The following is a 15540-nucleotide window of genomic DNA, read 5'->3' as shown; positions in this document are numbered from 1 at the left end:
CAGTAGAGCTTATTAGATATGTCTCAAAATTTCCAACTCATTCCATGGTTTAGTCATCTCACATTCCACACACACCTCCATCACTATTATTCAACACTTAAATATTGTAGAGAAGTTCAACTTTAATCATACCTCAGTTCAAAAGTTATATCAAATTTCTAAACTTCAAAAATGTGGTTTTGATTAATCTTTATTCCTCCAAATGGCAGTCTGTATACCTCAGCTTTAATTTTCTTTATCCATTTATGTTCATGTAAAATTTCATTAGAGATAATACATGAAGTATTGATGCCCTTACAAGCATTTTCTCCAAAACCAACAATCTTGTGCAAGAAATGTATTGATTCTTGGTTATCAATCACTCTCTATAAAAGTACCTGAAAATGTGCCTCTTCTGTGCATTGTTTTTAAAATCTTCTAGGAGTGAACAAGGGTTATTAGCATTTTTTACTGTCTTCAAAGTGCATTTACCTCTCAATTTATCCAATCCTATTCCATTTGAATATCTCAACCAATATAATTAGGAAAAAAAACCAAAAACTGTACTATTAAACCCTGCCCCAAATAATGTGTGAATTATGTCTTCCTTCTGTGTTCAAAATATTTTCAAACTTGTTTATTGATTGGCCTACTTTCAGGTATTTCATCCATAATTCTGGGTGGGAAACCTGTATTTACCATAACATTATACAAAGTAATTTGTATGAAGTTTATATAACTGGACTTGATCTGTAACCATAGAGTAGTTCAATCTAAAGGACTCCTTTAATAATTTTTTGTTGTTGTTGTTAAACCATGATACTAATTAACATTTATCTTGCTTTAAGAACATCTTATTGTCCTTACCTGCTAAGACTGTTTATGTCTTAGTATTCTCCAGGGTAACAGGTATATTAACTTGCACACATTGGTACTACGAGGCTAGCCTAGCCTTTCTTCCTTATAGAACAATTTGAGACACGTACTTGCTGTCAAGTTGTACAAAATTTTGAAGTCTCCATGTAAAACATGCTTCAAGAAAAAGAACACGAAAAACTTCCCTCAAATGGCATGTCAAATTTTGGAAACAGTTAAGGAATTATGATAAAATTATTTCAGTGGCACCTCTCTCAAATGTCTCCAGACATCAGGATTCTCTACTCCAACTGAGCATAAACCTCCCAACACCAAGTCCTGCTTTAATTTTATTATAACTGATTTATTTATTCCAAGTTTATACATTCTGCTTTCCATTCACCAAATTTCTTGTTCTTAAGTTTCTAAAAAAATAGTCATTTTTCAAAAGCAGAAAAGAAAAGATATATATTTAATATATAAAAGAAAAGGCTAAATCTGACATAATTATATTCTTAAAAACATTCCATTTATTTACAGATGTATAAAAAGGCGAATTATTGGTCTATTGAGATCATGCTGCTTATAGAGTTAGGGTGAGAGCTCACTCTTCTTCCGATTCCTCCTCTCACTCAACTGCATCTTTTATATTCATATGTAATTTTCATAGACCAGTTTCTTCTGGGGTAAGGTTAAAAGGAAGGAGTTATTGGAGATTTTAGATTTCTGTCAAACTGCACGATTGTTCTGAAGACTGAGCCCTCCTCAATATAGCCCTGATAACTTCCTACTTCTAAGAGGTCTTGAAAACACCATTATCTTGGGGGTCTGTAATGACACCTGCAGCATTCCTTGAACACTGGAAATCATCTCTCATTTCCTTTGTATATCTCTCATAAACAGAATCACATTATCTTCCCATCCAGACTATTACTTGTTTATCTATAAAAAAGAGAACAGTGTTCAGAGCAGAATGGTCCTTCTTTTCCTGAGGATTATTCGCTCACTTGCCTGTTTCTTGGCTGACCCTCAAAAGCCTAACAAGAGCCTTGGTAAGTCAAGAGGAAATGTGAGGACAAGACAAGCAAGGAAATAATGGAAAACTGCTATACCTGGATTAAAGTACTAGCTTCTCCAAGAACAATTACTAGCAAGGAAGACAGGTGCTGGACTCCTTGGCTAAGGCATTGAATGAAATATGCTGGGTAAAGAGTAGGAAGGATGAGAAAGTGAGGGGCATTCATCACCCACTTCAAACCTCTTCAGTAACCTTAAGAGGAGGGAAGGTTGAATGCTAGAAAGGCAAACAGCACAAAATCAACAAAGAATTTGCTCCTACTGCAATTTGCAGAGGAAAATTTTCCACCCTTTTTCAATCTGTTGATTACCAGAGTTACTAGAGAGGGAACCAACCATGGAATTCACTGGCTAGAACCATTCCAAAGCTGGTCTCACAACCTAGGTCTGAAGATATGCTGAGTGGGATTTGGGATAAAGGCGGCAGGGGACGTAGAAGAAATAGTATCACCTAGGCACAGCCCAGGAACTGGAAGCTCTTGTGTTAGTGTTTAACAACACAAGCAAATCTTGTCAATTGAAGACAGACATGGGTTACATTCCAAAAAATTATTCAAGAAAGGCAAAATGCAGCAGCTAAATCCAGTCTATACATTTTCAGAATAGTGATTCTTGCCCCCAGGAGTTTCCAAGAGACCCCTCAAGTGCACCATGATTATTTACAAACTAGATAGGAAACATTTCTATACTCAATACAAATCTCATCTTCTAGGTTGAAAACTTCAGCCTTTGAGAAATCTATGAAAACAACTATACAAAAATATAAATTATTTTTATCTTTACAGGCTGTCAGCCCTTCATACTCTGACAGCTAATGAGTGAAAAAGCTCTACAGATCATTGAATCCATGGTAGCAGGTAATAAAAAATATATCTTGTGATTCAAATACTGCCTTATTTCCCTGGTAAAGAGTGCCTACTGTGACTTCCTTTGCTTAACATCCTGTGTAGATAATAGTGAATGAAACCTTCAAGCACCAGAAGACTGGTTTGATTTGGGAAATCCAGCCCCACAATTTATTTTGGCCACTGTCTCTGGTCTGGGAAGGGAATGCTTTTCATTTTAGCTGTTTCTTAAGTGACATGATTTGTGAAAGGAGAAGGGCTCCCTCTATGCCTACTTTCAATATGTGTGTGTGTGTGTGTGTGTGTGTACGCGCGCGCGCGCGCACACACACACACACACACACCCAGGAAGAAATTCCTGGTACCGTGAAATGGTCTTTTTCAACGCCCAAAGACAATAAGGGAGAACTAGTATGTTTTTTAACATCTCAAAATAATTATCTTAGTAACAAAAGTTAAAAGCATTCCTACTTTACCAGAAGATTTGAGTTGGTAATTCTGATTGAAAAAGTGAGGGGATGGAAGCTACGTGAGATATGAAAAAAGAGAATTTTGCTGAATGACACGAAGTCCTTCACTTTGGTATTCCATGGTACCCATCCCTCTCTCCCCCTACTCTTGAAACACCAACTAGAAACTAGTTCTTCTGATCCCTCTGCACAAGTTTATCACATTCCTTGGATTTCAGACTTAAACAACAGCTATCAACTACAGTTTAGTCCATAGCAAGTCCAAAGCCCCAAGCAACTTCTCTGGGAGGGAAGAACTAGGAAACCACTATGGACCTAGAATCTTGTTATGAATTCCTTGTGTAAGAGGGGCACCTCGTGTTCAGTAATGGATCACATCTTCTTAGAGAGGATGAGGAGACCCAGCACCACAAATGAGGTAACACATTTTAACATGATCAGAATTTCATAGTAGTAATTTCTTACGCCGAGGTCAGCACCCTACCCTTTCTCTACCATTATCCACTGCATTAAAGTCAAGGATCACAGTTCCATGACACAAATAAACAGATGCCAGCAGAGAAAGGTGGTTTCCTCTCATAGCTTGGCTTCTGCCTGAGGACAAATTAAGTTCATTTCCCTGCAGAACTTGTTGAGGCCCCAGAGTTGCCCAATTTGGCCACGACAGGTGCCAATGTAGGCATCACCTTGCTCTCCCGGCATTCCTGATCATTCCCTGTTAAGTTCATTTTGTGTCCAACTGACCCAACTTTGGCAGCTACAGGTGCCAAGCAAGGCATCACCTTTAGACTCTGACCATCTGAATCACTAGAAGGATTAGCTACTTTTAAACCTAGAGGTGCCAATTTTGGCATAGGCCTCCACAAAGTATCTGTGCTGCTGTTCTCTAGGCCAGCCTTCATGTGCAGAATGGGAGGTGAGGACACACTTTCAGGCTCCACAAGGATGCCAGAAGTATTCTTCCCTCCATCATTGGCTTTCCTGTGGGAAAGATGGGAATCCTTTATCTCAGAGTCAATAACAATCTTAAGGACATCTGGCTCAGAGGCTGTTTCTGTAAGTTGTTTTTCATTCTCAGAAAAGTCATCATCTTCCAAGTGCAAGAGGAGGGGACTGACAGAGTCACTCTCCCCTTGTACATCGGGCAACTCTTTCAAACCAGTTCCTAAATGGCCAACCTGGAAAGTTGCTCTGTGCCCAGGAGGCAGCTTACTTATAAAAGCCCGTCGAGCATCCCCTGGGAACTCTGTATCCATAGCGCTGGGTAGTTCTGCCAGGCTAACAGAGTCATCATTTAGTTGCTGATTAAGAAAGGCAATCTCATTAAGCAGAGAAGTCAGTGTCTCATCAGTATCATCCTCATCTTCCATGTTAGTAAGCAGTTCGCTGGGATTCAGTGCTGCTTCCTCTATAGCTGATGCTACCTTTCTCAGTTCCATCTCTATGCTTGAGTCTTTATGATCCTTCATCTTTAATTTATTAAACGGAGACTCCTTTGGCTTCAGTCTCTCCCGTCTTGATTCACTCTCTTTCCATTTATACTGAATCCCTCTCATGTCACCAGAAATCTTTTGGGGTAAGAACTCTTGTGCTTCTTGCATACTGGAAACATCAACTATTTGTGGAAAACCAGAATCTTTATTTGCCAGAAAAACCTGTGTTGGACCCAATGCCATCCTGCCATCTCTATGGTTGCCTCTGGAAGAGATTCTACCTGAATCTTCAAAGGAGTTCTCTTCATTCCTGACAATGTTTTTCAGGTGGTCAGGTGGCTTACCATCAGGAACTTCATGAGAATATTTACTGCCACCCATATCTACCAAACCTCCCTCTGTGGCCAGTGATGTCACATTAACAATTCTTGGCATCATAAATAAGTCGTCATTTTCTGTAGGGGGAAAAAAATCATTTAGATATACAATGGTAAGTAAGCATCTCTCTCTCATTCATACCCAATGAACATCTCAAGGAATCATAGTTCAAATTTACCAGTCTACTTGTATCAAAAAGATGACATATTAGACTTTAAATTATCGACCTGAACTAACACGATAATAGGTAAAACCTAATCAAAATTCTTTAATATCCCATCATTAATAAGCTCTAGTTATTTCATAGAGATGCTCCCAAGTTAATTCTTTATCTCGAGGCAGACATGCATCTTCATTCTGTTCACCCCATTAACTGCTATTCTGAAAGGAAAAATGAAGCCCTTTAGGCAGAACTGTAAAAGAATGAATGACACCTCCAGACTGGGTTTAATAGTATTAGTAAAGATATTCTTTTACCTTAATAGGACTTTAGATGCCTAGAACCTAAATCATCAAAGTGAAAACTGTTTTCAACTCCACTTCTTATCCCCCCCAAGTGGTGCTCAAACTCAGGCTGATAATGTAGGAATGCATCACCTCTGAGTACAAAATAAAAGTGACAAATATTTATCAATACTAAAACACTGCCTCATCTCCCTTTTACTCTCACATCTTTTGAATTCTTTTCCTACTGAGAAATAACTAGATATCACAAGAGTTCCCAACGCCAAGTAAAAAGGACCAATCAATACTGTAAGATGAAGCCCAAATGTGTTCTAAAAAAAAGGGCCATCTCTCACATGTGAATGCAATAGTTCATCATTACAGAACACATTTAAAGGCTTTCTCTGTTACTGTGAGATGTCAGGTGTAACCCTTTTTTCACTATACATAGAAGACATACCTGACTGGGCCACAGCAGTATTGGGAACTTGAGGCTTCAGATCTGCTTCTAAGAGAGCAGGAGAAACAGTTACCACTGGTCCTGAGAATAGGGGACCTTTTAAGGTGAGTAATTGCCCTTGTGGAGTCATCACAATGTTGGCAGAAGAGTGTGGAGTGTTAGAGGGTGAGGTATTTTCTGTAAGGAAGATAAGAAATTAGTTAAGGATAAAAAAATCTTCAACTAATGCTACTGTAGCCTAGGAGTCTACGAGACATCCCAAAACTAAACACCAACTTAAAAGGCAAGAAATAAATTTCAAATGTAGTTAGGGAATCTCAAGTTGGAATTTACTTTCTGAGCCACTTTTCGCTGAGTAATGGTTGGTTACCTGTCCACTGATTCTTATAATGAACAGAATTTCTTACTGTTGAGGAACAAAGCTATGGAACCACTTTTTCAATGGAATGTTTCTGATAGTCTTGATGGTGAATTTGGATAAAGGTACACACAATTCTATCCCAGGCTTGCTTTCCTACACACCTCTAACAAATTACTACAAGTTTCTAGACCTTGGTTTTTCCATCTGTAAAATGAGGCAAATGGACTACATAATCATTAAAGTTCTTAGCAATAATATCACTTGATTTTGCAATGTTAAAATTAACTCATTTCTCAGCATCCATCGATACTTTCCTAGCTGATTTAATTAACCAAATTTGCTGGTTCATGTACTGGGCTATCCAAAGAGTAAAAAAGAATATGCCACTCTCGAAATATATAAACAAGTAATTAAACTTTAAAAATTGTCCAATTTATTTGTCTCAGCTAGAGACAAACTTCCACGACTTATGAGCAGATCTACTAGGAAATCAAGAGTTCATGAATAAAGTCTGAAAAGATAACAGCCTAACAAAATACTCACTAAAACACTGGAAGAAAATATATGACTGTACCCTGCTATCAGAAGTAGGTCTTAAATGTTACCAAGAACAGTAAGTTCTTAGGATTTGCCTGAGTGTGATAACTATAAACCGAAATCTAATGAAGTTAATGTTCTACTTTTTATATAACCCATATTTAATTAATTCAATTAAAACTAAAATTATGGCCACAAGATGTCCAGTCCACTAAACTCAACTAAAATGATGCTCGCCTATATTAAAGAAATCAATGAATGTCCCTCCTACCTGTGGCCTGGTCTCTTTTTCTGGAAAGAATCAAAGGTTTCCCCTTCCTGTTATTTATAAACATCTGTCCAAGATCTACAGATGATGCAGAAGATCCTTCCTGCTGTTTGCTAGTTCTGGGAGACACATCAAACTCATCTGATCCCATCTTCTTTTTTCTTTTTTGTGCCTCTAGTGCTTGTTGTTTTGCATAAATATACTCTAGCTTCTTCAGGACCACTTCTTCTGTCTTACCTACAGGTTGACAGGAAATAAATTGTCACTCTGTATATGACTTCACATAATAATGAGAAATAGAGTCAACTGAAATCCAGTTGATTTAACTGTATTCCCCAAAACTATGGAAGGCAAGAGTGATTATAATCCAGAAGAAAAGTCCCACCCGGTCAAAAATTAACTCTGCTGTTAACTCTGAACCAAGCCTTAAACTAAGTAGTACCTAAAAAATCTACTGAGGATTTCTCCTCACTAAAGCTATTATCATTCATATATCTCACCTGAAAGAGATGATACTTTCCGTATCAAAATATTCCGTTTTCGAGTCAGGAGATTTTTCTGTCCTATTAATTTGTCTGCCTGATCAGTCAGTCCCTGAATTTCACTGAATGCCTAGAATAGAAATAGTAATATCACGTCAATCAATTCACTCTTTCCTAAAAATGAATGAGGCCCACACAGTTTAACGAAAAAATTTAATCTGACATTTTAGAGAATTTACAATGCCATTAAAATCTTGATGTTTTGGAAATTATTTTTTGTTAAACTGTAGGTTTTCTAGCTTATACTTCTAGGCAACATGATTATTTCCAAAAGGAACCAATAAGTGGTTAATAGATGGTTCCACTACTATAAGGAGATACAAAATTTTACTCTGCTTCGATTTTAATAATCAACTTTAAAATCATCTCCTAGTCTAAGTAAAATCTGGATGAAGTAACTGTTCTAAGAGAAATACGAATGAATACTGGTTGCCTCATAGTTACTCTTCCAACTTCTACTACTTTAAAAGCAATTTAAATGAAAGTGTCTTATGTATTCTACAAGCAAACTTAAAATTTCTAAAAGCTTGAATATTTCAGATTTTCTTTTAAAATGACTAACAACTGTACTGACATACATAAGTAGTATGTTAAAATATCACTTATGTTGTGCTTTTTTCACTATGATAAACTATTCTAAGGGTTATGGACAACACCACTGTAGAGACTGTGCTAAACAGAGCTTCCCCAGGGTTTCTGATGTTATCAGAAGACAGGATAGCTCTGTCAATTAAGAATCTTTCAATGAATAGCTACTCTAACTCAATGCAAGAACTTTCTCCCCTAAAGAATATATTGGGCCTTCACTAGTCCACATTCAAATGTTAAATACAACTCTATCTCAATCTCCCTCATATGGAAATGTTTTCTCTTCTCCTATCATCTCTAGAAGATTCTTAGTCAAGCTCTTATTTGCCATTTACACGGAATGCGTACCCTAGTGAGAATGAGACTTTTGGAGACTTTGGAAGAATGAAGTAATCCCAATGTGATCTTCAATTTCTCAAAGAGATCCCTCATTTCACCACGCCTGCGCCGCTCATTGGCAGTGTGTGTCCGGCGATAATAAGCAAATGCTTCAGCTTCTTTCTGTAGTTTTTCACTCCAGTAATCAGGCTTCAGTTTTAGAGGCATCGGTGGAGCCTGTCCAAACAAAAGATTTCTACCTAAATATCTTTCACATGTACCTTCCTTCCTCTCCTCCATCCCAAACAGCACTGCCCTGTATCAGACACAAACCATCTTCTGTCTGGACTACTCTAATAGCCTCTCAACTAGTCATCTTACTATCACTGTCTATTCTACCTCCAAATCTAACTTCGACAGTGTAAATTCCTAACATTCAAAATTCAAACCTTGCATTTTTCAGAAAAGTCTTTCTTGACTCTCAGGATGCCTTAGACCTCGTTTTTTATACAGTTCATTTCAATTTTTAAAATTATTTACTAAATAGACATAATAGATGCATATAAGATTTTAAATGTAAACATTTAAAAGGCTTAATAATGAAAAGCAACTGTGCCCTGCATCTGTACAGGGCTCCTCAGAAACAAATGCTTTTTGATGCTTTTAGCTAGCTACCTTTTCTGGTTCTTACATCTATACCTATATAAACGTTTATTTATATATATGTATATATTCAAATATTCATATATATGTAAACAGTAATATAAGCCTATTCTTTTCAATTTTCAATGCTACTAACGTCCTGCTATGAAGATTTTGATCACACAACTCTTATATCTCATCATTCCATCTTCCTAATATAGATATATTAATTTTATTTCTTCTATTGACCCCTATGCAACTTGAATATAATTCTATTTCAACCTCTCATTTCATTGATAGACAGTATCTGTTTGTAAAATGAGGGTATGAGCACTCATTATTCTTCTCCTTATTTTTTCTTTCTTCTTTAACCTCCCAATCTACCATCTGTACTTACTACACATTTTTCAAGACTGAAATTAAGTTTTCATACTTTATTTACAGATTATTAAAGTTTTAAAAAATCATTAACAGTGGCTACACTATTATGACAATGTGAATACCATTCATACAACGAAATTAATAAGTACATTTCCTGTCTTCCAGTTTCTTGTTTGGTGTTTTTTCCCCTCTGATGTTTCTAACTGTATTCCTTTTCATGTTTGCCTTTACCATAACCCTGCTAATACCCCGAAACTCTTACATAAAAAATCACTATTTTTCTAAAGTTAAATTCACTGAGCATTACCACTATAAAAGAATAAAAGATATAAGATGGAAAATTAGCACCAAGTTTAAATATAGCAAAACACTATATATAATTTTCATGTAATACTTAAGTAATAAAAACAATGGATTATGGAAATAAGCTATTATGAAATTCTTATATCTGAAAAATGTTTTAGAAAATAAAATATAGCAATATATACAAAATAATTACAAACATGTAAATATCTATCATATGATTCCCCAAACTAAATTACTCAGTGATTTTTAAAAGGACCTGAATAACACCCTCCAGCTCAATCCATTCTCCATCATTGTCTTTATCTCTTAAGACGACAGAATAAGAAGTGGAAAATGGTTTAAACAACCAAACTCTCTTCCATTTTTTTTTTTAAGAAAAATCTATCACAATTTTATTCCCTCAACTTTAAAATTCCCCTTTTTTTGGCTTTTTTCTTGGTTTTCTATACCTTGCCTTAACAAAAACTACTTTATTATGTTTTTATTATTTTTTTTATTGTGGTTATATTGGTTAACAAAATCCAGTAGGTTTCAGATGTACCCCTTCCATTCTTAGTGCTAGTAATGATAAAGAGAAAACCCTGCTTAATCATGGTGCCATGATATCATACAGTGTATACATTTAATAAAGTCAAAGGTTTATAATTTCATGGCTCCTTGAATTGCTAGTCATCATTTCAGAAAATAATTATTTAGGTCATTGAAAATCATGAGCCTAGACAAAGAAGAATGCCAGCTTGTTTTATATCACATCATTAGATTATAAAATTAAAATCTGTATGGAGTGTATAAAAATTGATAAGCACTCCATACCCATTTTAATTCTAAATTATTCTATCATTTGGGGGGGAGGAGAGGGTAATAGAGAATTAAGAGAGAAAAGAAAGCATTAATAGTTTAATTTCATTAAAGGGAAAAAAGCTGATTAACTAGTAAGATTAGTCCTGAAAAATGTTATATCTAATAGAGTTAATGTCCTTAACTCTAAGAACAATTTTATCAATGTCATTAAATAAGTAAGTATTTTTAAATACATTATAAATACCTTTCGACTCCTTTCAGCAGTTTTTTCATCTGCAGAGATATGGGTACGGCACCTAGATAAAGACAGTATTTTCCAATATCTTACTGAAATTCAATAATCTAAGATCTATTTCCACAGCTATATTAAACCAAACCATCCCAAATTGTCTAAATTGTAATAACCAGCTTCTTTTTTCCAAGGTTCACTATGTGATTCACGATTGCCACATAGTATATTGTTGATTTATTCAACAATACACTTTTTTATCTAAGAAACAGTGTCCAAACATAATCCCTAAAACTACAAATTATTTTTTTCAATCATAAACTATTTCAGACATACAATACTATATAAAAAAACATATAATGAACATCCAGGTATGTATCACCTAGCTTAAGAAATAAAACCTCTAAAAAAATAATAGGAGGATCCTACGTGCAAAGTACCCAATCACATTTCCTTCCTTCTCATAGGTAAACACTCCAAAACTCCCCACCTGTAATACATTCCTACTGCTCCACGACTAAATAGCAGTGCTATCAAAATTCTCAATTTTGCAACTCGTACGGGTTTGTGAACTGATAAAGTCATTGAAGTTTAATTTGCATTTCCGTAATTACTTGTGAAATTGAACACATTTGCATTGTTGACTATCCAGGTTTCCTCTTCTGTGAACTGCTTGAGATACCCATTACTAACTTTTCTAACTGAATTATTTTCTTACTGACTTGTAACAATTATTTTATATCCTTGATAATAATCCTTTGTCAAACACCTATTACAAATATTTTCCTTATAGTTTAAGTTTGCCTATTCACTGTTTTCATGGTATTCTGACAAAAAATTTTAATTAACAATCTGCTCCTTTACAACAGTTTGTGCTCTTTTTGTGTGTTGGTTATTCTTGTCCCTCCATTATAACATGGTAACTCTCCATTTTGTGAATTCTTCTTCAGTGACAGTAACATTTATAAAAGCTTTGCACAACTTTGGTTAATAGTCCCAAATAGATTTTTTTGTTACTACTGAAAATGGCAGCAGTTTTTAGATTACATTTTTTTGTTTGTTATTTTTGAAGAACTCAATGTTAGTATGCTGAACTTCTATCCAGCCGATAAAGCTGAACTTAAGTCTTTACTTAAGTTTTTAAGAAATTTAAACTCTTTCAACCTTCACATTGAAGAAAACTATTAGGACTACTTCCCCCTCCTTATACGTTCTCAGCATCACTAGGGATGAAGAATTACTCTTTCTCAACTCATTGCTACTTTGTATGGTAGTTAATGAGATAAAAGAAAAAGTACAATGTCTGGCACAAAAGTAAGAACTCATTTCATCTTTTCTTTCTTTCTCTCACACCCCAATCCCTAATCAATATAAGGCTCGCTAAAACAGAAAATGGAATAAATTTTCCTGAGCAAGTCGTCATGTCCTCTATACTTCCATCGTATCAGCTGAACAGGTAGGATAATTTTCCTATCTGTACCTCACCTGTACAACAAGTAACCAAATTTAAAATTTAATGCCTTATTCTTAAAAGACAAAGGAACTAACCTTTGCTGAGCAGTCCGCTTGTGTCAGTTATGCTGGCTGCATATATTATCTCATTTAACAATTTCAAATGGAGACATTTTCCTCATTTCATAGGTAAAGAACCTACAAATCTGAGAAATTAAAGACTTTGCCCAAGGTTAAATAGCTACAAACTAGCAAAACTAGTATTTTATTACCAATGTGCCAGGCTCCAAAAGCAAATGTTATTCACATTTACACGTAGTCTTCTAGTAATGCCAGGCCAAGTTAATGACCTCTGAATTTCAGCTCCTCCACCTACTCATCAGAAATAAGCTAGAGCAATAAAGGAACCAGGTCAGTTACCCAGAGCGCCCAACAGAACAGTTTTGTTTACGGTCGAAAACATCAATCCATGGAAAAATAAGACTTACGGCTGTTTAAAAGTTTCCATGTGAGCAGTTGTGGTCTTCATGTGGGCAACATTAATTTCCTCAGAGAGCTCTTCTACAGTCTCGATGTCCACCTGCTCTTCATCCTCAATGAACTCTATACAGTTATCCTGAAATACAGCATTCCAACAATAAATAATGTACTGGGAGCAAGTGCACCTATACTTTTCAACTGAATGCTCCCCTCATAAAACCAACCAGTGCCAAGCATTGATTTTACACCATGAGTACTGATAATCCTAAACTTGTTAATCATAAGGAATTAACTCACAAAGCAACATATGGCTGGAGCTAATAACCAAGAACTAGATTATAAATCATAGCTATATATTACATAGACATCATTAAGCTCAACAGAATCCCCAAAAGGCTATATTGATGCTGCAATGTTGTTTCCAGTGGACAAAATTCAGGTATGGATATATTAAAGCTGCATACATCTTAGGATTAAATAGCAGTAAAATAAAATTTGGCAAGGGGGAAAGTGAAAAAGAGAAAATTTCAGGTTCTAGTTTAAGAACGCTTCATGGCTAACCCCATATCATATTCTCACAAAAACATACTCAAGCCAATTATGGTAAAAGAATATAGCCCAAACAGTCTTATAAGTGTCTCAACTCTACAGAACAGGGCTTTGGAAGAATTTTAGATAACAAAAGAAGCCCAGGCTTGTTCTACTTATTATACCAAAAAAACAAATCAATCAGTAAGCATTTATTGAGCACCTGTCACAGAAACTCACTGTATATTTTATGTAACAGAATATACAGATTATGAGCTGTGCAGATATTTTTAAGTCCACCTTTAAAAGTAGTGTTTACTATGCCAGAAACTAAACAGGGAATAGATTATCTATAATAATACTGTACCAGGGAGGTACAACTCAAAATAAAGCATCCTGAACACATTAATAATTCTATGTTTAAACTTATTGGAAAAATTACTTACCCCCAAATTATGGGCTCCATAAGGCTGATAGACACTAAATGCAAGCCATCATTTATGTACCCAATTTAAGCACAATTTAAACAATGTATAATAAATTTAAACAATGTAACAGTGTAATATTAACTATAGAAAGCTAAATCAACAGAGTCCCAACAGGATCTAAATAGTCTGAATAATAATATAGGCAGATGCTTTTTAATATTAAAACTGAAGAATGTCTGAGTACTGCATGGCTTTAACTTCAGGCTTTGTAAAAAATATCCAATAAACTTCACAATGGAAGACTTAAATTAAAAAGGCTATTCACAATTTTCCTTACACTATTCCAATATGGTAATCACAAGCGTAAAGATATCATCGGTATATACAGGTACACAAACACAATGTAGAATTTAGATTTTAGAAATCTTTTAATGCCCTTACTTTGAAAAAGGTCAGCGTACCTTGTATGTCAGAGTCCCTATTAGGAAATTCAAGCAATGCCACCCTGTATGATTAAGATACTCTCAAGGTAAGTCAGTTCTACTGACAGCAATAGTTTTCACTGGTTTTAAAGTTGGACTGTTTTTGGTCTGATGCTTATCCAGGCTGACATACAATGGGAGACTGCAAAAAGTCCTGCAATCTAACTCCTAAACTCAGTGAGTTCAGATTCTTCAGCTGCCTACAGATATCTGTCCTCAAAAAGGAATAGGCCAGAGATAGACTATAAGGCAAATACTACAGAACCATCCAATTATAGAGCTAGACCCTTGTTTTACAAATGAGACAACTGAGGTATAGTAATAACCAATACAAAAACATTAAAATATTTAAACATTTTAGTTTTAAAATACTTATCTTTTTGTTGTTTTTATCTGCATAAGGCAGTTAGGCATTAACACAGAAGGACCAGGTAACATGAAGGCTAAATGAATCTCAAGAAAGTGAGTTTCTAAAACAACGAATTGCTTGACTGACAATCAGTGCAGAAGGCCATATTATCTGCTCCTGAAGAGAGGGACTAACCGATTTAGATTTCAGGGTACCCCACAGGCAACTAACTAATCTCCTTATGATTTAGAGCATATCCCACATTAGGGGTCATCAAACCACAGCCCACAACCTGTTTTGTAAATAAAGTGTTACTGAAACACAGCTTCTATACTTACTCACTTATTATTGTTAATGGCTGCTTTCACGCTACTTTCACGTTACAACAACAATTGAGTAGTTATAACAGCAAACCATCTAGCCTGCAAAGTCTAAAATATTTACAATCTAGCCCTCTACAGAAAAAGTTTGCCCAACTCCTACCCAATTATTACACCTGACTCTCAATTACTTAGTTCAGGAAATACAACCCTAAATAGGAAGTCTACAAAATGACTTCAGAAAAACAAATTATAAAGGTCATATTACAAAGGAAGATGACCGAAGTTCAGAATATAAATTATAAAAACTAATTTTAGGAGATAAAGAGCAACTTAAGGCACAGTTATGTTCAAATACTAAATGGTATTTTACATTTTTCTCCAAAAAGAACCTCTCTCTTAATGTGGGTAGATAAGTTCTCCAGTTCTAAGGTCACCGATTCTCTGGTTTCTTATATATCTATCAGATAAACTATAATTACTTTATACAGAAAATGTCCAAAAAAAACTAACTGGGATCAAATGAGAATAGTGGTTTTAGGATTTCTTTTTTTAAACCTAACCTGACAGGGACTTTCAAGCACCTA

At 35.3% G+C, this 15540-nt stretch overlaps 1 protein-coding gene across 15 annotated transcripts in view; it reads right to left on the bottom strand.

Moving 5' to 3' along the window:
- Window positions 1-1171: 1171 nt before the first annotated feature.
- The window catches only part of MGA (MAX dimerization protein MGA), a 126251-nt gene continuing 111882 nt past the window's right edge, over window positions 1172-15540 (bottom strand). For 14 of the 15 annotated variants that reach the window (XM_036238242.1, XM_036238243.1, XM_036238241.1 and 11 more), the window contains 7 exons: window positions 12855-12982; window positions 10930-10981; window positions 8586-8792; window positions 7608-7719; window positions 7111-7344; window positions 5942-6118; window positions 1172-5114 (listed from right to left, as the gene is read on the bottom strand). In XM_036238242.1, coding sequence (XP_036094135.1) covers window positions 3838-5114; window positions 5942-6118; window positions 7111-7344; window positions 7608-7719; window positions 8586-8792; window positions 10930-10981; window positions 12855-12982 — 2187 coding nt within the window. In that variant the 3' untranslated portion in view covers window positions 1172-3837. The remainder of the gene's footprint in view (window positions 5115-5941; window positions 6119-7110; window positions 7345-7607; window positions 7720-8585; window positions 8793-10929; window positions 10982-12854; window positions 12983-15540) is intronic. The other variant, XM_036238250.1, reaches the window with a different exon arrangement.

Source organism: Rousettus aegyptiacus, unplaced genomic scaffold (genome assembly GCF_014176215.1).
Source record: "Rousettus aegyptiacus isolate mRouAeg1 unplaced genomic scaffold, mRouAeg1.p scaffold_m13_p_3, whole genome shotgun sequence".
NCBI lineage: Eukaryota > Metazoa > Chordata > Mammalia > Chiroptera > Pteropodidae > Rousettus > Rousettus aegyptiacus.
The sequence above is the reverse complement of the archived record's forward strand: the minus strand, read 5'-3'. Positions and strand labels throughout refer to the sequence as shown.